General features: G+C 38.9%; 1 protein-coding gene across 16 annotated transcripts in view; it reads left to right on the plus strand.

Annotated features, from left to right (window-relative positions):
• cacna1c (calcium channel, voltage-dependent, L type, alpha 1C subunit) overlaps nucleotides 1-24,645 on the plus strand; it is a 181,172-nt gene that overhangs the window by 101,389 nt on the left and 55,138 nt on the right. For 12 of the 16 annotated variants that reach the window (XM_058417795.1, XM_058417797.1, XM_058417799.1 and 9 more), the window contains 19 exons: nucleotides 643-763; nucleotides 877-991; nucleotides 1,937-2,051; nucleotides 3,365-3,416; nucleotides 3,759-3,891; nucleotides 5,151-5,280; nucleotides 5,376-5,435; nucleotides 5,567-5,673; nucleotides 5,822-5,909; nucleotides 6,096-6,203; nucleotides 6,331-6,383; nucleotides 11,779-11,925; nucleotides 12,012-12,213; nucleotides 16,887-17,045; nucleotides 17,182-17,292; nucleotides 18,961-19,044; nucleotides 20,644-20,691; nucleotides 21,290-21,427; nucleotides 21,548-21,613. In XM_058417795.1, the coding sequence (XP_058273778.1) occupies nucleotides 643-763; nucleotides 877-991; nucleotides 1,937-2,051; nucleotides 3,365-3,416; nucleotides 3,759-3,891; nucleotides 5,151-5,280; nucleotides 5,376-5,435; nucleotides 5,567-5,673; nucleotides 5,822-5,909; nucleotides 6,096-6,203; nucleotides 6,331-6,383; nucleotides 11,779-11,925; nucleotides 12,012-12,213; nucleotides 16,887-17,045; nucleotides 17,182-17,292; nucleotides 18,961-19,044; nucleotides 20,644-20,691; nucleotides 21,290-21,427; nucleotides 21,548-21,613 (2,037 nt within the window). The remainder of the gene's footprint in view (nucleotides 1-642; nucleotides 764-876; nucleotides 992-1,936; nucleotides 2,052-3,364; nucleotides 3,417-3,758; nucleotides 3,892-5,150; nucleotides 5,281-5,375; nucleotides 5,436-5,566; nucleotides 5,674-5,821; nucleotides 5,910-6,095; nucleotides 6,204-6,330; nucleotides 6,384-11,778; nucleotides 11,926-12,011; nucleotides 12,214-16,886; nucleotides 17,046-17,181; nucleotides 17,293-18,960; nucleotides 19,045-20,643; nucleotides 20,692-21,289; nucleotides 21,428-21,547; nucleotides 21,614-24,645) is intronic. The other 4 variants (XM_058417801.1, XM_058417793.1, XM_058417788.1 and 1 more) reach the window with 3 other exon arrangements.

Consider the following 24,645-nt stretch of genomic DNA (forward strand, 5'->3'; position numbering starts at 1 on the left):
GCAGTCAGTGAAGATTGGCCACAAGCTCCACATAAGCACTGGCCAGTTTTTCACTTTCCAACCTCTGTAAGTCAATCAGGCCAAATTTTCCAAAAAGGCAACAACATAAATGATCACAAATGTCAAAAAAGCAGGCAGCAAAAGCTAAAACACAGTGTAAAAAGGCAAAGGCAGTAGGTAGGTACTCACTTGAGGAATACAAAAACTGAACAAAGAAAATGGAGAGTATAAATTCAGAGACATATTCAGAGTCCATTGAAAACAATAATGAAGCTTAACAAGGAAAGTTAAGAGAGGAACAAAAGAACAGCATCTAGTAGCCCAAGGTCTATGGTGTGTGTAATTTTATCTTAATTTCATCAATCAGCCTGACTTGAGATGAATGTGTTAAATGTTGATTTACTGCAGTCACAAGCTATTCTTCTCTCTGCAAGTTTAATATACACACTCGGATAATTTAAAACCTGTTAAAAACACAGGCAGTGTTTAGCACAGACCAAACTTATACTGCCAGAGTTAACATTAAAACAGCTTACAAGTAAGATATGAATAACTCTAGACTTAAATTAGGTTCTTGGTTTTACAACAATTTCCCACCAACATCTGTATTTGTGTGCTTTTTATTTGCTGTGACGGCAACAGATTTTGACTGGAGAGGACTGGAACTCAGTAATGTACGATGGGATTATGGCCTATGGTGGGCCTTCATTTCCTGGCATGCTTGTGTGCATCTACTTCATCATTCTCTTCATTTGTGGAAACTGTATCCTTTACAGCAAGCGGTGCTGATATTGAAATGCACCAAAAAAAAACAACAACAAAAAAAACTGGCTTACGCTGGCTTATTTTATACTCCTGAACTCCTGTACTAAACAGATATCCTCCTGAATGTATTCTTGGCCATTGCTGTAGACAACCTTGCAGATGCAGAGAGTCTGACATCAGCTCAGAAAGAGGAACAAGAAGAGAAGGAGAGACGAAAGCTGGCGAGGTAATGTACACTCTCCATAGAGAGTTAAGAAACCATGTATAATGAAATCAATAAACTGTTGCATCCCAAATTTGAATTACACTAATTATGCTTGTTCTTTCACCATTCCTTTAATTGAACCTTTTATTCTAGTGGAATGGGATTTCCTATATCTATATATATTTTAAATTACACAACAGTGGAAAGATTTGATTTCAGTATACAAAGCATAAAATACACAAAGCAATAATAAACAAATATTTATTTCCTTAGATTTCTTTTTTCAACTAGTGGAATCTGAGGTCTGATTTCTTACAGCTTATTTTCAACTTTAGTGTGCAAAATACACCTCGTAGGATATGGAAATATTACTGACTATTCTTTTCATTCCTCTGATACAACATTGTTGAGCTGTCTAGAAAGAAAAAAGTCTTTTTCCTTGGTGTGTGCTTTTAATAGGAAGAGAAATGTGTAGAAGGCTTGTCTGTTCAGTGGAAAGATGAACAAGAATGTTTATTTAATGCAGAATGAAGGATTTGGCAATGGGCCTGAACCAAATACAAAATAATAATAATAATAATAATAATAATAATTATTATTATTATTATTATTATTATTATTATTATTATTATTATTATTATTATTATTATGATGTGTTTGTAGATGTAGATGTGTTTACATGAAAATTATTTAATTATTATAGAGAAGGTTGTTAAATTTAAAATGATCAACTTACTCATATGAACTATGTATAGGTGTGCAAAAGAAGTTTATCTTTTAGAATTGCATCCACCTAACATGAACCAATATTAAAAAGATGATAATCATGCAGTTTATATTTTCTAAATAATTAAATTAAATTTACAGTATCCATTTGTATTCTGTGAATTTCCGCTCTGTATGGACAGGTGTAATACTATACTGAGTTCCTATATTGTGTAACTGAAACCATACTTTGTGTCACAGAATGGCTAGTCCAGAGAAGTGGCAAGGCAATGAGAAACCTCCAGCTGAAAAAAAAGAGGAAAAGATTGAAATGAAATCAATTACATCAAATGAAGAAACTCCAAAAACCACCAAGGCAAGTTATTTTCACTCTTGCACCTACATTCAAATTCAAATTTTATTTGTCACATACGAAATCATACGCAGTACGACATGTAGTGAAATGCTTTTACGACTGTCTTACATGAAAGAGGAAAGAGTAAAAAAGAAAATGTGTAACAATATAAAAGTGAAAAAATATAAAAAGTATAAAAGCAAAAACAAAAAAATATATATGTATGTATATGTATATATATATATATATATATATATATATATATATATATATATATATATATAGTACAATATAGTATATGTGAAAAATAAAACGATATAAATAAATATATGTGTAGACTCTATAATGTACAGAAGATACAGTATATGAATATATGTAGATAAAAAGGTCAACATTGAAATGGTGTTGCAAAAGAGTATAGTATGTACAGTGTGCATATGTAAGATAAATATATAAATATATTGTAGAAGTGTATATGAGGCAAAATATAATGTCCAGTTTAACAGGGAGTAAAGTGACAGTGCAGTGCACACAAAGATGTACAGAGAAGATGTACAGTGAGTGTTATTGTGTGTACAGAGTAGTGCAGTATTAGCATGTGCAACAATCAGCTGAGGTAGAATGTTATGTTATGTTGTGTGGGGGTAAGACCAGAGAGTCCAGATCCTAGGTGTACTGGTTGAGGGCTCGAATGGCCTGCGGGAAGAAGCTCCTCCTCATTCTCTCTGTGTTCGCCTTCAAGGAACAGAAACGTTTCCCTGACCTCAACAGAGAGAAGAGGAAATATAGAAATATAAATGCTACTACTTATTAAAAGAACCAGACCAGTTGAATGCAAGTGAATTAGTCTTTTGTTAAGACCTTTTACAAATCTTGTACAGAATTCATAGATTCTGTCATTAGTAATCATAATCCAGAGACAGACTTGAACACACCAACCTCTAGACAGTGTGATTCACTTTTATCAGGAAAACTGCCTTAATATACAGCTTTGTCAACAACTGTACAATGGGGATCAAGTCCACCATGACTGAGTATCTATAAAATTAACTAGTAACACATGGCATCTCATTGTGCTCTTAATGATTGTGAAAAAAGGAAAGGAGAACTTATTTTTTTCCCACCTGATTTCTATGGTTGATTATAGAAGAGTACAATATAATCTATACAATCCAAGTAATCAAAACATCTACTTATTTTATAAATTCTTATTTTAATTTTAGCATTGACCCTGCATCTGTATTCTAATGGATCTTTCCTGATTTTGTTCCACTGTTAATATTGCTGTTTGTCTTTTTTGCCATGACCTTAAAAATGTGACTTGTGATTTGTAGATCAATATTGATGACAACGATGAGAATCCATATCCTGTGAATGACTTTCCAGGTACCAAAGCACCTGTTTTAAAATAATATAGAGTAATGTATAAGAATTTTTTGAATAATGTATATAAAGACTTCAATGGTAAGGTGGGAAGAAAAAGAATGCTAATTTTTAAATTTAAAAAATATTGTAAAGATCAGAATAAATTATATCAGCTCAAAATAGATATCTGGACCATTTTAAACTCTTTAGCACTTTACTTAATTTATTTGAGTTCAGTCTTACTACATTGATATAACCCCCTCCACCCCCACCCCTTTGGTGTGAAGTACATGGTGTGGATTTCACCATGTAAAGTGATTTAAATTCTACTCTTTGACGCCTGATATTTTTCTCACACTCTAGGAGAAGATGATGAGGAGGAGCCAGACATGCCAGTGGGTCCAAGGCCGCGGCCTCTTTCAGACATTCATCTGAAGGAGAAGGCTATTCCTATGCCTGAAGCTAGAGCCTTCTTCATCTTCAGTCATACAAACAAGTAAAAGAGTCTCTGCCTAGAGTCACAGTGTCTCTAACAAATCCACACAATGGTTTTGTCTGCATAAGCTCAACAAGCATATTAAAAGCGTATTACAAGCGTATATTAAATTAACATGATAATTGTATAAAGACATAATATGCACCAAAAGGATTTGACTAAATATCTGCATCAACATAATTTTTCCTTTATAAAAAAGGGACTTCTTTTAACCAGTAATGCTCTAAGGTTTTTACAGGCCACACTTATTTTTTTTATTTTTTAAGTCCGTAAAAGGGTGTTTGCTTTAGAGAAAAGTCCACTTAAAAGTTCTTTTCCTCATGGTATATGTAATGACAAGGACCCGAACAATACACAGAACTATAGACAAATCAGACTGGAAGGAAAAGGAGGGAGCAATTGTCTGTTCCCACCCCCTTCAACACAATTTTTTTCTTTGTTGTTGTTTTGCTCTTGCCACTTCAGTTCACCTCCAGTTCTCTTCCATGCACATCCTAGCAACCAACTGAGGTGTCATAGCAACTGCCTAGAAACACTTTACTAACCACCTTAAATGACATAGCAACCACCTGAGCTACCAAACAATTGCTTAGCAACACCATAGTATAATATAGAAACTGCCAACAATACCCTAGCAACCCCCTGGAATATAGTGTTGGATGGAGTCAAACTTACAAAGAATGGCGTGAGCATGGTTAAATGTCCGTGAACCTGATGTAGACTGCAAAAACTGGAAATAATCAATATTCTGGTGAGGAAGTGCAGGTGGTGCCATTACACATAACAAGTGCCAAGCAATGCCTTATAAACAGGTGTGTTTCTTATTAGTGAACGCATAAAAGATAATATTATTTTTATCAAGATAATGTTCAAGGTAATGTTAATAACTATGGCAGAATTCATCAACATTTCAAGCTCAAATGCATCTCAGAAAACACAAAAAAAATCCTGAAACTACCTTAAAACTTTTGGTACTGAAAATATTTTTTACATTTTTGTTTGTGTTTTTCTCAGTCTTTGCATGGGTAACAAGTATATTATGTTTCTAATGTACCAATATCCACTCCACAATCCTTCTGCTCTGAATTGATTTAATTGGTCTTGCTCCTTACTTGTAAATTTTCGTAAATTCTAAAAAATATTTTAGACAAGACATGCATTAGTTTACCATTCAAAAAACTCACTCATACATACAGCTATACAGTGAATATTCCTACATGGTTGAGTGAGCACTCATACGTTCTTTTTTCCCTTCTCAGGTTCCGGGTTTTGTGTCACAGGATTGTCAACCACAATATCTTCACCAATCTTATCCTCTTCTTTATTCTGCTAAGTAGTATTTCTCTGGCTGCAGAGGACCCAGTAAAAAGTGACTCATTCAGGAATCAGGTACATGTATAATTGTACGTGTTTATGTGTGAATTCTGTCATGTCATCTTTTTTGATGAAACACTGATATGTGCTTGTGTATTTTATGCTTACAGATTCTAGGTTATGCAGATCACGTGTTCACAGGTCTCTTCACCATAGAGATCATATTAAAGGTGAAATATCTGGCATCATACCATGTCTCCCTGATGCTTTCATGTTCCTGCCGTCATTCCATCTTTCACAAGCTTTATTCTTACATTTTATGGATATTTGGTCATTCTTAATTTCATTCTCCTGTTTGCAGATGACAGCATATGGAGCATTCCTCCATAGGGGTTCTTTCTGTCGTAACTACTTCAACATTTTGGATCTGGTGGTGGTCAGTGTCTCTCTCATCTCTTCTGGGATTCAGTGAGTAAAACCTAATCTAATAAACCCAATAATGTCTTGACCAAAACAAGCACATTAGTCAGATACAAATATAGATAGTGATATAGAATCCACACTATAAGAATCCTGATAAGATCAGATTAGGTATATACCTTTATGTGCCCTACAGGTCGAGTGCCATTAATGTTGTGAAGATTTTGAGAGTTCTTAGAGTCCTCAGACCCCTGAGAGCCATTAACAGAGCCAAGGGCCTCAAAGTAAGTCAGAGTCTCTCTCTCTCTGTCTCTCTCTCTCTCTCTCTCTTACACACACACACTTGATTTCTTAATGGTAGTTCTTAGAATCTCTGGGCAGTGTTTATTAATTTGCATGGGACTCTAAAAAACTATTTGATTCTCTTTAAAATATTAAATTGTGCTTTCTTTATCACTGTATATTCACAGCATGTAGTCCAGTGTGTATTTGTAGCAATCCGCACCATCGGGAACATTGTTATTGTCACCACTCTGCTGCAGTTTATGTTTGCTTGCATTGGAGTGCAACTCTTTAAGGTGAGAATAAACAAACACACATGAACCATTTTGCATTTAGAATGTATACTACATTTATATTTAGTAATAGTTAATGCATACACTTTGCTTTGCATAAACAATTGATTTTATGTATTGTGACTTTCAGGGCAAGTTCTACTCTTGCACAGACTCTTCTAAACAGACCCAGTCAGAATGCAGGTAACCATCTGGATTAAATGTAAAGCGGGGCTTTTTAACTCAATATTTTACAAGCATATAAATTACCTTACAAAGGTTTGGATAAGCAACTAACATGATTGACAACTTTTAGCCTTTAATGCTTTACCATTAGTTATTAGTTTATATCTGTAGGGAGACAGTTTGGACAGAAACACAGTTTTATAGTGACAAGAACCCTAACAATATTCAAACTCCGCACCAACTCTAGGGTTAGGTTGGTGCTCTCCCCTACCATGAGGACCAACCTCCCCAGCAGTTCTCAGACAACATTCAGCATTTCCCCTACTATTGTGGTTCATGGGTCAGTTGTGCCCACTGTGTCTCCCACATGTCCTTTATCTCTGTCCCCTGGGATAACCCCTGCCAGTACACTGTTTAAGGCCCCAGGTGTGGCAGAGACACATTGAGGCTTACACCTCTGTCAGACTATCCTACAGCATAGAAACTTTTGTCAAATGTCAACAGGTTCTGGCTACCCCTTTAAAGCGTGTTGTCAATTATTTTTGGCACAGAGCAAGCCTCATTCTTCCATCAGAAACTGCAGTCTCTCCTGGACAGATGGGCATAGAATATGTTCCCTTTCCAGAGAGAGACTGGGATTTTTACAGTTAATACTTCCAAGTACTCAAAAAGGACAGGGGGCTGCGTCCAGATTTATACCTGCGTGTGCTCAAATCAGATCCCTGGACTGGTCTGTGACAATAGATCTAAAGGACGTATGTTTCCACATAAGCATCCAGCCAGCAAGCAAGAGATTATTCAGGTTCACTTTCAGGGGTGAAGTGTACCATTATCACTTTCATGAAGTGCATAGATACTTCTCTGGCTCCTCTGCATGTCCAGGGCAATTGTGTGCTTATATAGACTTTTGGTCAGTTTGAAGATATGGCAGCCAAACATTAAGATGTTGTGCTTGCCTACATGAGGTCCTTGGGACTCAGACTCAACCCAGAGAAGAATATGCTTTCTCCCTCTCAGAGAACCACCTTTCTGGGGCTGATTCAACCACTATGTGGGCATGTTTGTCTCCTGCTCAGGTGTGTTTCTGGCTCTGAAACACTTTCTCTCACAACTACCATGAGCTACCCTGTGTTAGTCCGGACGGACAACACCATGGTAGTTGCCTACATCAATTATCAGGTAAGTCTGTATTTGCACCATCTTTTCAGGTTTTTCCCAGCAGATCTTGATCTAAGCAGAGACCATTCTGTTATCACAAAGAGCGATTTAGATTCCAGGGTGCATAAACCAGGGAGCAGACTTCCTGTCAAGCCAGGAGCTGAGGTCTGGAGAATGGTGTCTCCTCCCACATGTGGTGGAATGACCTGTTTGTCTCTGAGGAGTTAACCCACTCTCCCCTATGGTTCTCACTCTCTTCTCCAGCCCCTTTAGGGCTGGATCCCATGGTACAGATGTGGCTGAGGCTTTATGTATGGCTTTCCTTTGGTAGCTCCAGAGTGCTCCAAGACCAAGTTCACCTTTTGCTGGTGGGTCCACACTAGCCCGTTTGGGTCTGCTTCTCAGATCTGATTCCCTCCTGGACGGAACTCCCTGGGAGATTCCTGTCATAAAAGCCATGATGCAGCATCTCGTTCCATTCTCATGGACCCGGGTTACATATGTAACCTGGTGTAGTTTCTGCATCACTGGCATTTGGAAGTAGAAGAACGTCTACAAGATGGCACCACAGATGGCAGCCACGGTGTACTTTTTCTTGTTTTGTGTTGTTTTTCAATATTCTGCTACAATTGTGGTGGCTTCTATTCCAGGAAAGAGCTCATGAACATCAGAGCTACTACCCCTGTGGACTTATTTCCGAGTTTTCTGGCTTCTACCGCGGATTTACTGGCTATTCTGATCAAGGAGGCACGTAACAAAGTGAAGCCCCGCAGAAGAGGGAAGCACTCAGGTGTGCTTGTGTGTCTCCCCCGGCGCGGATTACGCACCGCGCTCCCCGGGATATTCCTCTCTAACGTGCGCTCACTTTGCAACAAAATGGACAAGCTGACTGCAGATGAACAAAAACAAAGACTTTCCTATGTCTTGTGTTTTGTCCTTCACGGAAACATGGCTGTGTGATCTTATACTGGAGTCTGTGCTACAACTGGGTGGATTTAATCTTTTTAGAGCGAACAGACACGTGGAGCTTTCTGGCAAAATGAAAGGTGGTGGAATCTCTTTCTATATTAACAGCTGGTGCAACGATGTGAAAGTACCGTCTCGACTCTGTTCCCCAGACCTGGAAGCCTGCACCATTAACTGTAAGCCCTTTTACTCGCCCCGTGAATTCTCCTCATTCATTCTCATCGGTGTTTACATCCCGCCACAAGGCAATATGCATGGCTGACAAGACACTGCGTGTGGAAAGGACAAACCCGGACGCCTTGGTTATTGTCCTAGGAGACTTTAACAAAGGTCATCTCTTCCACGAACCACCCAAATACAAACAGTTTATTAAGTGCCTGACAAGACAGAGGAACTTACTGGACCATTGCTACACCACCATCAGCTGTGCTTATCGTGCTGTTCCCCGTGCTGCACTGAGCCATTCTGACCACATCATGGTGCAGTTCAAACTCACACTCTGCAAACCTGTTGTGAGGACATCAAATATGTGGACCAGTGAGGCTGTGGGGGAACTACAGGGGTGTTTGGATTGTACAGACTGGGACATTTTTAGATCTGCCACCAACAGTCTGGATGAGTACACAGACACTGTGACGTCCTACATTAACTTCCCTTGAGGACAGTGTCGTTCCATCACGCACCAGGGTGTTATAACAATGACAAACCCTGGTTCACAGCTAAACTCAGACAGCTTAGTGGGGACAAAGGAAAACACAAGGAGGCTAAGTACAGATTTAGTGAGGATGTGAGAAGAGCTAAATCAGAGCATGGTGAAAGAATGAAACAGCAATTCCAAACCAACGACTCTGCCTCTGTCTGGAAAGGGCTTAGAGCGATCACCAACTACAAGTCTAGAGCCCCCCACTCTGTAAATGACTTGCACCTGGCCAACAACCTGAATGAGTATTACTGCCGCTTTGAAAGACAATGGGACAGACCTGGCCTCCCCCAATCCTCCCCGCACCAGCCATTGATCAGCAGTAGCCCTCCCTCCTACACTTCCATACCTGGATCACCCACACATATCCACACCTCAGTGCCAACCCCCCCTCACCCCTGACACCTCTCACCATCACAGAGGAAGGGCTGTTTAAACGTCTGAACACCCGCAAGGCTACAGGCCCAGACTCTGTCTCCCCCTCCACCTTGAAGCACTGTGCCAACCAGCTGTCCTCAGTGTTCACTGACATCTTTAATACCTCACTGGAGACCTGCCATGTGCCAGCCTGCTTCAAGACCTCAGCCATCATCCCAGTCCCCAAAAAGACAAGGATCACAGGACTTAATGATTACAGACCTGTCGTCCTGACCTCTGTGGTCACGAAGTCTTTTGAGTGCCTTGTGCTGTCCTACCTCAAGGACATTACAGAACCTTTCCTGGATCCACTACAGTTCGCCTACAGAGCCAACAGATCTTAGATGATGCTGTGAACATGGCCCTCCACTTCATCCTCCAACACCTAGACTCCCAGGATCCTATGCCAGAATACTGTTTGTGGACTTCAGCTCTGCGTTTAACACGATTGTCCCAGCTCTACTTAGAGACAAGCTCTCCCAGCTGAATGTGCCTGACTCCATGTGCAGTTGGATCATGGACGGCAGTTTGTGAGGCTGGGTAAGCATGTCTCTGACTGCCAGATCATCAGCACTGGATCCCCCCAAGGCTGTGCCCTTTCTCCTCTGCTATTCTCCCTGTACACCAACGACTGCACATTTGGTCACCAGTCTGTCAAACTCCTGAAGTTTGCTGATGACACCACCCTCATCAGCCTCATCTCTGATGGGGATGAGTCTGCCTATAGGAGTGAGATGGATCATCTGGTGTCATGGTGCAGCATGAACAACCTGGAGCTCAACTCTCTCAAGACAGTGGAGATGATAGTGGGTTTCAGGAAGGACCCAGCCCCCCTCCCCCCGTCATCCTTTATGACTCTCGGGTGACATCTGTCGAGTCCTTCCGCTTTCTGGGCACCACCATCAACCAGGAGCTCAAGTGGGAGCAGAACATCAGCTCCCTCACCAAGAAGGCTCAGCAGAGGATGTATTTCCTGTGGCAGCTGAAGAAGTGTCTCCTCTTTGAGAAGATACTGGTGAACTTCTACACTGCCATCATCGAATCTATCCTCACATCCTCCATCACAGTCTGGTTTGCTGCAGCTACAGCCAGGGACAAGGCCAAGCTTCAGCATCCACTCTGCTGAGAAGGTCATCGGCTGCAGTCTCCCATCTCTTCAGGAGCTGTACCTCTCCAGGCCCCGGAGACCCCTCTCATCCAGGAAACGAACTTTTTCAGTCCCTCCTCTCTGGCAAGAGGCTCCGGTCCATCAGGACCAGGACCTCGCGCCACAAGAACAGTTTCTTCCCCAATGCAGTCAGCCTGTTGTGCCTCATTTACCCCCAGATGACCCCCCCCCAACCCGGACACTCACTTCCACATTCTAAATTGCTCTACTGTTCATTCAAACTCACTCTTTTGTACACAATACTTATCTCATTCTACATTGTGTACATACCTATATATGTTACAGTCACTTTCACTTTTTACATTTGTCTATTGCACTAATTTTCATAAAAGTCACCTTATACAGTATTTATTTAAATTATTTACCTGTGTATATGTTTGCACCTGACATCAAGACAAATTCCTAGTACTCCTTGCTGACCCTTTGCCGTACCTGTCAATAAAACTTTTTCTGATTCTGAAAAGAATAGCCTGCTTACAGTCATAGAAATCCTCAGTTCTGTGTAATGCCTGCAATTAAAAAATTTGGAAGTCAATAGTGCATTTGGTTTTCTATATGCGATTCAGTTATTCAAACTCATAATTTGTTTCAATTTCTATTTTATTTCTGAAAAATAAAGAACATTTAAAGTAGTTTAAGATAATAATAAGAATTACTAAGAAAATGTCATCTGGTGTGTTGGGTTTTATACGGTATGTCTAATGTACTTACTTAAATCAAAATGTAACAAAACACTTATTTTCAGAATTCAAATGTTTACTCTAGTGCATTTGGTTTTTTGTGTGTACCTTAGTTTAAAAAATGACTGATACTTTTTTGTATTTTTTTTTTTTTTACAAAGGTATAAAATAACAAATATATTTTAAAAATATCACCAAACTCTAATATTATAATATGTCAGATATCCTGCAAAGTGGACTGTAGTCTTTGTAGAATCCTACATTGTTGTTAATGTAATACTCTCTTTCTTTCTCTCTCTCTCCCTCTCTCTCTGTTGTTTACAGTGGGACATATATTCTGTATAAAGATGGCAATGTAGGAAAGCCAGAAAGAGCTCCTCGTAATTGGGACAACAGTGCCTTCAATTTTGATGATGTTCTTCAAGGCATGATGGCCTTATTTGCGGTGTCCACTTTTGAAGGATGGCCTGGGTATATCAGACACATAATGAAAATTTGTATTTGTTTGTATAGTATATTTAGGCTGCAATATAACATTCTTTCCTTTTGACCTTCAGCCTCCTGTACAAAGCCATAGACTCCCATGCTGAAGATGCTGGCCCCATCTACAACTACCGTGTGGTCATCTCTGTCTTCTTTATCATCTATATCATCATCATCGCCTTCTTCATGATGAACATCTTTGTCGGTTTTGTCATTGTTACATTCCAGGAGCAAGGAGAGCAGGAGTACAAGAACTGTGAGCTGGATAAAAACCAGGTACTGGTACTAACAAGTATGGTAAGAAATAAAAAACACTCTCATTGTAAATGCAAGAAAAGCTGCATACAAACAAAGATTATAATCAGAGGTGATGACGTAGGTAAATCAAGATTCAAGATTCAAGAAGCTTTATTGTCATATCAACCACATATAGCTGACACAGTACATACAGTAGTGAAATAAAACGTTTCTCCAGGACCTGGTGCTACATAAACGTACAACATAGAGTTCAAACACAAGAACAATACAGAGCTAGGACCGAAAGTTTGTCCAAGCCACATAAAGTGCAAAATGTGCAGCTGGGTGCAAACAAAGCAATGACAAGACAGTGCAAAAACAAAAAATACAAAAAAGACAACACAAAAACACAGGACACTTAGTGCTGAAAAAAGAAAAAGAACATGTGCAATGAAATGTAAATGAAATGAAATAAAATGAGATGATGTACAACTTTGGAACCTGACAACATGTATTGTGCAAAAATACAGTATCAGTGGTTGAGTTAGTGCAAACTAGAAATAAGCATAAATATAAATATAGCAGCATGAAATAAACATAAGGGTTGTGGTAGTGCAATAAGTATAGAACAATATAAGTTGTGTGTGTGTATGTCCACACAGGTGAGAGAGTGTGTGTGTGTGTGTGTGTGTATGTGTGTGTGAGAGACAGAGAGTTATGTAGAGTTCAGTCCTGAGTGTGTGTGTGTGAGAGAGAGAGAGAGTTTTGTACAGTTCAGTCCTGGGTGTTGAGGAGCCTGATGGCTTGAGGAAAGAAACTGTTACACAGTCTGTTTGTGAGGCCCGAATGCTCCGGTACCTCTTTCCAGAGGGCATGAGGGGGAAGAGTGTGTGTGAGGGGTGTGTGGAGTGTGTAAGAGTGTGTGTGAGGGGTGTGTGGGGTGTGTAAGAGTGTGTGTGAGGGGTGTGTGGAGTGTGTAAGAGTGTGTGTGAGGGGTGTGTGGGGTGTGTAAGAGTGTGTGTGAAGGGTGTGTGGGGTCATTCACAATGCTGTTAGCTTTGCGGATACAGCCTGCAGTGTAAATGTCCGTGAGGGGAGAGAGACTCCGATGATCTTCTCAGCTGTCCTCACTATCCCCTGAAGGGTCTTGTGATCTGAGACGGTGCAGTTCCCAAACCAGGCAGTGATGCAGCTGCTCAGGACGCTCTCGATGGTCCCTCTGTAGAACACAGTCAGGATGGGGGGAGGGAGATGGGCTTTCCTCAGCCTCCTCAGGAAGTAGAGGCGCTGCTGGGCTTTCTTGGTGATGGAGCTGGTGTTGAGTGACCAGGTGAAGTTCTCTGCCAGATGAACACCAAGGAATTTGGTGCTCTCGATGGTCTCCACAGAGGATCAGTCGATGGAGTAACTGCATGATTTCTGAGCTGTAGTATCGTCTGGCGGTCATATACATGAACACCACTGTCTTTGGTGTCCATGCACCTTGAAATTCGGGCTAAAACAAAAATAAAGCACCATTTTGGCTCTGGAGTGGCTGCTGCGTGCTACTGCCGCGTCGCCATCAGAGAGAAATAGAGAAAGATACAAATAGAAAATGTCTAGAAACTGTATTAAACTTAATAATAAAATAAAATAAAAATAAGAAAATCAAGTTATAGGATATGCACACTGATAAAGCACATCACAGGTTTCAAGTGCATAATAATAATTGTATTATAATTTTATAATTTTATTGCAGTATACACTCACCAGGTGATTAGGAACACTATGTTAATACTGGGCAGGAATCCATACCTTTGCTTTCAGATCAGCATCAATTCTATATGGCATGGATTCCACAAGAAATTGAAAACATTTCTGTCAGATTCTGGTAAAAGTAGACATGATTGCATAACATAATTTCTGTTGATTTGTCAGCTGCACATTCATGCTGTCAATCTCTCATTCTTCCACACCCCAAAGGTGATCTATTGGATTCAGATCTGATGACTAAGGAAGGCAGTGAAGAACATTGTGCGTTTTGTTACATGGCACATTAACAGGATGGAGTTAGCCATCAAATGGTGGTCAAGTATGACCATAAATTGATAGACAAGATCAGCAACAACACTCAGATGTGGCATTAGCATTCAAATGATGCATGGTTGGTACTTAGGGGCCCAAAGTGTGCCAAAGAAAAATTCTTCAAATGATTATTCAACCACCAGCAGCCTGAACTGAACAAAACAAGTTTTGGTCAATACATTTTGTAATGTAGTTGAATTTATAATGATAAAAATTGGTTGCTGAAAAACTTGGCTTCCAACAATCAGTCGTCATTCAGCAGGTATGTACAGGGATAACACATCTATTGAGTTATTCTATTGTATTTTATTTTATTTATTTATTTGGAAACTTTGGCACATGGTCAAACATAGTGGTCAGAGGCAAGTTCAGATAACATAAGCTTAGGTAACTCAATTCTATGGAAACCAAATACCCATCAGGGATACTCCAACACCTTGGAGGCATTCTTGTGAGCACACATTCACATATTAAGGCCTTCTGACAATAAATCACATTGTGACCATACTATACTACAGTAATGGCTTTACTTTTCAGACATTGTGGAATATTCCTGGTAAGGTTGCCACAGGTTCTGAGTAAGGATGGACAGAGTCAGTTAACCATTGTTCATAGAACAGGATTATATCTCTTAATGAGCAGGGTGGGGTTTTGACAAATTGGATTATGTTTATATCAGTGACCTACTGTAGGAAATGACACTCATGGTCAGACGATAATTGCAGTGCATTTAGATACACTATATTGCCAAAGGTTTTGGGACACCCCTGCAAATCATTTAATTTAGTGTTCCAATCACTTCCATGGCCACAGGTGTGTAGAATCAAGGACCTAGGGATGCAGACTATGTCTGCACTTTCAGAAGCTCAGTAAATTCAAGTGTGGTTCTGTGATAGGCTGCCACTAAGTGTGCAATAAGTCCATTCATGAAATTTCCTCACTACTAAATATTCCATGGTCAACAAGTGGTATTATAACAAAGTGGAAGCAATTTGGAACAACAGCAATGAATTTGTTGTTCCAAATTGCTTCCACTTTGTTATAATACCACTTGTTGACCATGGAATATTTAGTAGTGGACCACACCATTTAACTTTATGAGTAGAGTTGATTTCTATTACCTGCAAGTAGAAACAAATAGAAAGACATGAGATATATTTAGTACCTTAACACCACACAAACATATACAATGCCCATTAGTTCATGCAAAACATATTTAAGCTGTTTTCCAAACCCAATGTTTCAGTCATACCAAAAATCAGTCTACAGACAGGCAGTCCTGTTTCCACTTTAAGGTAGAGACCACAGAGGTAATCCATCTTTTTAGCTCCTTCTTGTGTTGACTTACTCTCTTAAAATGCTTCCTATCCACAGATACGTCCCCCTTGTATCCTGTGAATGGCTTTTAGAGTCTCAGATTCCTTCATGAAACACACATAACAACTCCTTCCAAACTTTACTCATCCCTCTCCTTTTCAAATCTTTCTCTTCCTGGTTACAGTTGCTCCTTTCAATGACTCTACCTGTCTGGTTCTTAGTAGAGTTCTTAAAGTGACCCTGCAGCTTTTTTGCAGTTCATGAAACTGAACAGATCTTTGGCTCCCAGTATAATATATGGCTTTTACATGATATTAGCAAAACCAGGCTACTGTTGACCAATATTAGGCTTAACCTTGCAAGGGTTTTGATACATTAAACCATTCATTTGAATTTTGAGCAACAGAAGAAAAGACATCAAGACATCATGTGGCAGTGTCATAAATACCCACTATTAAGGGCTACTTTACAGTAGATGCTCCAGCCAGGGATTCCTCAATGATCAGTAGATCTCCTCATGCATAAGTAGAGGATAAGCATCATGGTTAGCAGGCAAAATGTACTGCATAATCAGGAACAGACTTGCACTAAATAACTCTGTCTGTTTCCTTTTGGATGGCAAAGGGGATGACATACAAAAAAGGAGCTTAGAGATCTGTGTTTAAGTCATGTTTCAAGTAGATTTGTATGCCTTTCGGGCCTGTATGTCAAAAAACTGTCCACATACTAGCAGTTGTTGGCACAGAGTGCTTACCAGTCTCTGGCATTTTACAACATTCTACACTCTTACGTTATGCATTGCTAATTTTATTATACTGCAGTTAGGGTGACAATTTTAAGTCCTTTTTGAAGATTTACTTTTAAAAGTATACATTAATGAATGTTGCAAATTAATGCCAACACAAACAATAGACCACATTGTTCAAAAACAGTAATAAATCCATCAGAAACACTAGAATTAACATTACCTTTACTGTGTGGCAGTGTTAGATTTTATTAAAGTTTAGTTAGTGTTGGTGTTAAATTAGGTGGTTGTGTTTTTGTGTTTAACTTGACAAGACAAAAATGCAACATGGGAGATTAGACATGACGTAGGCTGGAACTTTTATAGCCTATCCACATGGAGTCACAGTCACAAGGAAATTACCATGTTATTTGATCTCAAAACAAAACAAAAAAAAATCCAATAGTTCTGCAGGAACCCCCTCCCAGTAATCCCAAATATAAGGAAGGAGAACTGATATTTTTTCTAATATGTATGTGTCTCTGTTTGTCTGTCTGTCTTGTCTGTCCCTGACTGTGTGTGCTTGTGTGTTATTCTCATGGTACAGCGGCAGTGTGTGGAGTACGCTCTAAAGGCACGGCCTCTACGCAGGTATATTCCAAAGAATCCATACCAATACAAGGTGTGGTATGTGGTCAACTCCACCTACTTTGAATATCTGATGTTTACCCTAATCCTACTTAACACAATCTGCTTGGCAATGCAGGTAGGTATAACATTATAGATCATAACAGTTATAAATAGTAATATACTTGTTTAGACATTTTCATTCATGGAAGGTAGTTTTGTTGTTCTGAAATTACCATGCCACATAATTTAGAGTGTACATTTTGTCTCTATAGCACCATGGTCAGTCAGCATCCTTCAACAAAGCCATGAACATCCTCAACATGCTCTTCACTGGTCTGTTCACTGTGGAGATGATCCTCAAGCTTATTGCCTTCAAACCCAGGGTATGACCTGCAGCTACTCTCAACTATGTATTAAACATTTTCCATTGAAAATTATTTTGACAAATAGTCAAAACAGACAAACAAACAAAAGAGCACACATATAAAAAGCTTTTAAAAAAAGCAGTTCTTAGGAGGTTTTAAACTGTAGCAATGGTAGTGAGAGGAGCAGTTAGAGGGGCAGAGATCTGAATGAGGCACTCAAAAGAAGTAAATTGTGGTACAAACACATTGCTTATGTTGTAGGTTATGGATCGCCATAATACCCCCCACCTCTGCCAAAGAGTCATGGAAAATAAAACAACCCATAGCCCATGGCAGTAATATGATTAAAGAGGAGTCAATCATTCTGTTTACACCATATTTCTGTTAAGCATATAAGGTCATTTTTTCAGTGATAATGTCGGTTAAAAGCAGTCTTCAGGGGGCATAAGTTAAATATCATCTCTTTAACCAGGCTTGGGGACACAGAAAATGAAGGAAAAGACTCCAAATGAGAACAAGTAGTTGTAGTAATGGTAGTTATACAAAACAGCCTGTCAGCGTTATTCTAAAATATTCCAATAGACATGGTAGTAAAAGGGAAGTGGATAAAAATGCACCTTGCAGAGCGATATATGTAGTGCTCTGGCCACTATAGTCTGGTATTTCACAAAGTTTAATGGGTTTTTTTAGCAGAACCTTTTTAGGTTCAGTGGCTAGCATTTAGTGTATCTTAAAGCCATGCTAAGGGAATCCATGTCCACAGCAATCTTGCAGTAGTTAGGGCAACAGCAGGGTTGACTCCACCAGACACCACCAGAAAAAGATTAGTGGCTATGCCTTGTAGTATTTGTAACAAGGAGAACCATAGGGAGTAGAAATATGGGGAGTATTTTGCATGTGGTGGATGGCCAGTGATAGAAACTTTTTATTAGAAATATTTCCAATGGCAAAATAAGATCCACAGGACAGTAACATTAAAGGGAACCATGCTGAATATTTATCCTCAACAATAACAGAGATCACTGACTAAGTGTAAACACAGAGTAAACAAAGAGAGAAGAATGCTGATCTTAGTGAACAGTTTGCAGCTTCAACCTAGAAAGACACAACAGTGAACACTCCAGCCCAGATGTACAGTTACTTGTACAGTGTTACATGTGAAAAATATGATGTGAAAAAAAACATAGTATCTATTAATAGAGATGAAAGAGGCCTTTCTCTCATTAAGCTATATTAGATTAAGTATATTGTGGTAAATTGGGGTACATCAAATGTATATGACATGTCTTCTGTGTTGTGTGATGTGTACTTGTGTTATACATTTTATATAGTAGCACTTTTGTAAGTGCTGATAATAGACATCTCTTGGCTACAATTAATTAGTTAAGTGGTTTATGTCATGACTCCCAATTTCCTCTAGCAATTTTGTTACCTGTATTTGTCCTGTCTATCTGTATAGTATCTGTAATAATACCAGTATAAGCAGTTTTTTTCTAAAGAAATTTATTCCAGTGCAATTAACCCTAGTTAATTTAAAATTAAAATACTACACTTTTTCATGGTTTTGACACTTTTTTATAGTATGTTGATGATTTATGTATGTTGTATATATTTGAGACTTTTTTCTTTTTTACTATAATAATATGTTCCAGGCCAATTGTCTAACTAACCCTTTATCTTGCATAGGGTTATTTTAGTGATCCTTGGAATGTTTTTGACTTCCTCATCGTAATTGGCAGCATTATAGATGTCATTCTGAGTGAAATTAATGTAAGTACACCACCACCACCATCTTTCTCTTTCTTTCCTTCTACACATTTTCCTTCACATTTTCTTTCCACATATATGGCTTTAGTTCTGCATCCCCCAACCAAACTAATGCAGCATTATTTTAATGTTTTTGGTCATAACTCCTTTAATGTTGAATATTAAGTTCAAGCTAATGTTAAATTGTTAAATTTGAGGGCTGTAGAAAAATCAGGTAGTTCATAATCTATATTAATCAAATAACAGTTCTTACTTCGAGGTACATAAAATAATCTATAAAGCAAAAACGATATGATAAACAAATCATGAAATCTCTTATTTATATAAATATTGATACCTATGTCTAAAGGTACACTGAGCTACATCCTGTGTGTTTTGATTACACTGTATGGTCAAAAATACATAGACACTTGACCTGACCTGACCTTTTGAAACAATGTCAAGGTGTATTTATTGATAGAGACTTCAAAGCACCTCTTTAGGTCACTCTAGTTAAAGGCATCTGCCAGGTGCCATAAATGTAAATGTATGCTTTAATGTAGCACTAAGGGGCCTATCCAAATTTTGTTCCAGCATGGCAATGCACAAAGTAAGGTCCATAAAGAGATCTTTTGCTAAGGGTGGAGTAGAAGAACTTCAGGGGCCTGCACAGTCTAGGACCTCAACCCACTGAGGTTTTGGGATGAATTGGAACAATAGTTCTCATCCAGTTTTGGGATAAATCGGAACAGTGCTTCTCTTCCAACACCAGTTTCTGAACTCTTGTGCAGGAATTGTCAGAAATTTCCACAGCCATCTTCCAAATTCCGGTGAAAAGCCATGAAGAGTGGAGGCTGTTATAGCCACAAAAGGGGGATGAGAAAACAATGCAGATGGTTTTGGAGTGGAATGTTCAAAAATGTATGTGATGATCAGGTCTCCATAGTGATCATAGTGAGATGCATTAATGTCTGGTGAAAACTAAATATAACTAAGCATGGTGTTACTAGCATCACGGTTTTTAGATGCACTTTTTCAGTAGCAGGGATGAATACACTAGCCAGAAATGTACAAAAAATGATGGCAGCTCCATGTTTGATAAGATCAGCTAAGAAGAATGGGAGAAACTGGCAAAATCAGTGTGCAAACTTTGTACTTGCTTCCAAGAAGACACAAAACATGAAATTGCTGGAAAAGGAGCTTTAACAAAGACTCCAAAATCTCAAAAAAAAAAAAAATATATATATATATATATATATATTTTTTTTTTTTACTTTATTATACTGTTACATTCTTCTTTTTTCGTACTGCTGATGATCCAGTGGTTTGCAGATTCAGATTTAGACAGTGTGAACTTTGGAATTGTGCAGTCTCATGACCTCAGCAGCAGAGAAAGATAATGCTATGAGACATGTCCTTATTGGATACTGCAAATGCAATCTCCCTCTGTCTCTCTCTCTCTCTCTCTCTCTCTCTCTCTCTCTTTCTCTCTCGCAAACACGCACGCGCACACACACACACACACAAATGCACATATACACTCAAAACCTTGAAGCCCTTTTGTAGCAGCTTTATATTGGGTCAGCAATGCAATAGCTTTGATATGTCTTCCTTTCTTTAAAGCCAGCTGACCCTTCTTCCTCTACTCCTTCCTCTGTGGTAAGGCCAATGGTAAGAACTGCCGGAAATCAAAGCTCACCTCATGGTCTGTCCCCTTCATGAAACGTGGCCTTCTTGTCACAATAGCCATCCAGGCTCCAGCATGTCATAGTCATGCACCTCCATAGAAATGAAATCTGACATGTCTTAACATGTCAAAACATGTCTTAGATTACTGGGCATATATGTATCAACCAGAATATGCCATGTGTCCATTGTGTTTTTGTGGCCCCTTTTCATTCCCACCCAATATGTTGGCATCACCATCTGTCATGCTGAACTGTGATCAAATGAGCAATCCAACTACCTATTTATCATGTGTCATGTATTATCATGTATATACTGAAAGATGTCTAATTTGACCAGTGTACATCTCTGTAGACCATGTATTTTACAAATCCACCAGATATTGTAATTTATGCCACATTGACTTGACGTGGTTTAAAAAAAATCAACTGTAGGCTGCAAGAGATGAAAATGCATCTAATTAGATACATAATTAAGAAAAATATATTTGTGTTTTTTTGTGTCTTTATGTGTATGTTGGGATGGGGTGGTTCCTGTGTGTATGTTTGTTTGTGCTTTTTGTCTGTCTGTGAAATGCTGAAAGGGGCTCCAGAATACAGAAGACAATGCCAGGATTTCCATTACCTTCTTTCGACTATTTCGTGTTATGAGACTGGTGAAGTTGCTTTCACGTGGAGAGGGGATTCGGACTTTGTTGTGGACCTTTATCAAATCTTTCCAAGTGAGAAGCGGCATAGAAGTTCTGGAAACAAATTCAAAAATGAAATTAATAATGAAAATAAATAAATATGTATACAAAATTTTTAATTTGTTTTCTCTGTTATCTCTATTATCTCTTCAGGCACTTCCTTATGTAGCATTGCTCATAGTAATGCTTTTCTTCATCTATGCTGTTATTGGAATGCAGGCAAGTCTTCAGTCGTTTCATTATCCTCTAATTTTCTTATAGTCAATTATAGCAGAATTCTGTGTCTTTATTTATTATACAGTGTTTGCCTTTATAATTAATAAGAATAACAGGTAACTTCGTTAATATGCATTTGCACATTTAATATGGAAATAAAATGGGGATAGTGTTACTCTTTTACATAAAATCCTCTATAATGTTGATTTGGAGAAAAATACACTACAACACTTCCTTTATTGATTTTGCATAGAAATGTGGTTCAGTAAACATAAAATATAGGTGTAAATATGTATAGAGACAATATTTTTATCAGATCAAAATACTGATCAATGGAGATAAACATACAATCTCATATATGTCTATCTCTTGCTGAACAACAGGGGAGTCCATGTTTGAAAGAGGGCTCTCTTAACAACCATTTCCTTTAAGAACTATGCTTCATGGCAGAACAATGAGACAATGACTGCGTATGTTTTTTGTGGAGAGGAGGCCAAGAATAAGTTAGGTCATAATATTGCAGAATTACCAAAGTTGTACCTGTTCATTCCCACATGGTTTCTGAATGTTGGGTTACTTTAAGACAAAATGACTGTGTATTGAAACATGTTTTAATTGTTTTTTAATGTCACCTGAAGTTTTTTGTTTGTTATGTGTGGTAAAGACCACAACATTGTTACCTGTCATCCTTGTCTGTAGTATAGTATGAAAAACACACAAGACTATAACAGACTGCAGGAATTCCAGCACTGTTCCCACCAGGCACTGGGTCCTGATCACACTGACCGCACCAGAGACTAAAAAGCCTCCACTTCAGAGCATACAGATTCAAGATTCAAGAAGCTTTTATTGTCATTTCAACCACATATAGCTGATGCAGTACATAGTGAAATGAAACAATGTTTCTCCAGGACCTGGTGCTACATAAACATACAACATAAAGTTTAAACTAAACAAAAACAACACAGAGCTAGAACAGAAGTTTGTCCAAGCCACATAAAGTGCAAAGTGTGCAACTAGGTGCAAACAGAGCAAAGACAAGACAGTGCAAAATCAATAAGTACAAAAAGACAACACAAAAAACAGGACACTTAGTGCCAAAAAAGAAAAAGAACATGTGCAATGAAATGTAAAATAAAAGGAAATAATGTACAACATTTGAGAACTGTAGAAAAAAAACAGGTAACTAATAACATATATGACTATAACATACACTACTCACAAAAAGTTATGTAAAATGTAAAAAGTTCACACTACAGTGATATTATATCATGAAAGTAGGGCATTTAAGTAGAAGCTGCAATGGTGATTTCCTCATCTCAAACAATTTATTGAAACAAAATCCAACAACAGTGGAGGGTATACCACAACAAAAAATCTCAATGTCTCAATAATCTGTCATGTGCCCTTGACCATCAATTACAGCTTGACCACGACGTCTCATGCTGTTCACGAGTCGACTTATTGTCTGCTGAGGCATGGCATTCCACTCTTCTTGAAGGGCGGCCCTCAGGTCATTGAGGTTCTGGGGTGCAGGGTTACGAGCCTCTACACGGCCACTCGGCTGATCCCAGAGGTTTTCTATGGGATTCAGGTCTGGAGAAAGTGCAGGCCACTCCATTTGAGGTACCCCAGCCTCCAGCAGCCGTTCCCTAATGATGCGAGCTCGATGAGCTGGAGCATTGTCGTCCATGAAGATGAAATTAGGCCTGTGTTGTTCATGCAGGATTAATGATGTTATTCAGGTAGTATTGGCTTGTCACTGTGCCATTCACAAGATGTAGGGCAGTTCTGTATTGAGTAGACACACCTGCCCAGACTGTAACACCACCACAACAGTGGCTGATGCATAGCGCTCTCCTTGATGTCTCCAACATCATTGACAGCCATCATTTCTGCTCAACGTGAATCGACTTTCATCAGAGAACAGCACTGAGGCCCACTCATCCAGCGTAAATGCTCCCTGGCCCGACACCTGTGCCTGGTGGTGTGGTCAGGTACCCTTGCAGGTCATCTAGCACGCACACCACGTTGATGTAAATGGTTTCGAATTGTCTGATGTGACACTTGGGTTCCTCTCACCTCCCTTATATGTGCCTGGGGTTGAGTGGCGTTCATCATCCGGTTCCGCAGGGCACTGTTCACAATGAAGTGGTCATCAGCGTGGGATGTGGCCAAAGGATGTCCACTTCAGTGCCTTTCTGTGACTCCTCAAGTCTCTCTGTATCTCTGTCGCAACCTGTTGATGACACTCTGTGACACTCTAAGCTCAGTGGCCACTTCCCTCTGAGAACATCCTGTTTGAAGCCTTGCAATGGCGAGGTACTGTTGATCAATTGTTAGGTGTCGTCTTGGTCTCATGATGTCAAAATGTGAACAGCATGATGAAGAGGACTGTTTAAATACCAATTCTAATTGAACCAGAAAATTTATTGGTCAATTTATGGATCAAACACCAGTTGTGAATTTTTTCCGTTAAGCACCTTGTTAGAGAACAGCAAGTTATGCAAAAAGTACTGAAACACTGAACAGTTGGACATGTGCATTCAAAAGGGTAGAGAAGGTCAAATTAAGTTCACCTGTAAAGGTTATAGTGCATTTTAGGTGCATCCTGAAATTTCAACCGAAAGCCGAATATCCTTAAGTTTTTGTGAACAGTATGTATGTATATATATATATATATATATATATATATATATATATATATATATATATATATATAAATATACACTATATTGCCAAAAGTATTCGCTCACCCATCCAAATAATCAGAATCAGGTGTTCCAATCACTTCCATGGCCACAGGTGTATAAAATCAAGCACATAGGCATGCAGACTGTTTTTACAAACATTTGTGAAAGAATGGGTCGCTCTCAGGAGCTCAGTGAATTCCAGCGTGGAACTGTGATAGGATGCCACCTGTGCAACAAATCCAGTCATGAAATTTCCTCACTCCTAAATATTCCACAGTCAACTGTCAGCTGTATTATAAGAACGTGGAAGTGTTTGGGAACGACAGCAACTCAGCCACGAAG

This window comes from Hemibagrus wyckioides, linkage group LG19 (genome assembly GCF_019097595.1).
Source record: "Hemibagrus wyckioides isolate EC202008001 linkage group LG19, SWU_Hwy_1.0, whole genome shotgun sequence".
NCBI classification, from domain to species: domain Eukaryota; kingdom Metazoa; phylum Chordata; class Actinopteri; order Siluriformes; family Bagridae; genus Hemibagrus; species Hemibagrus wyckioides.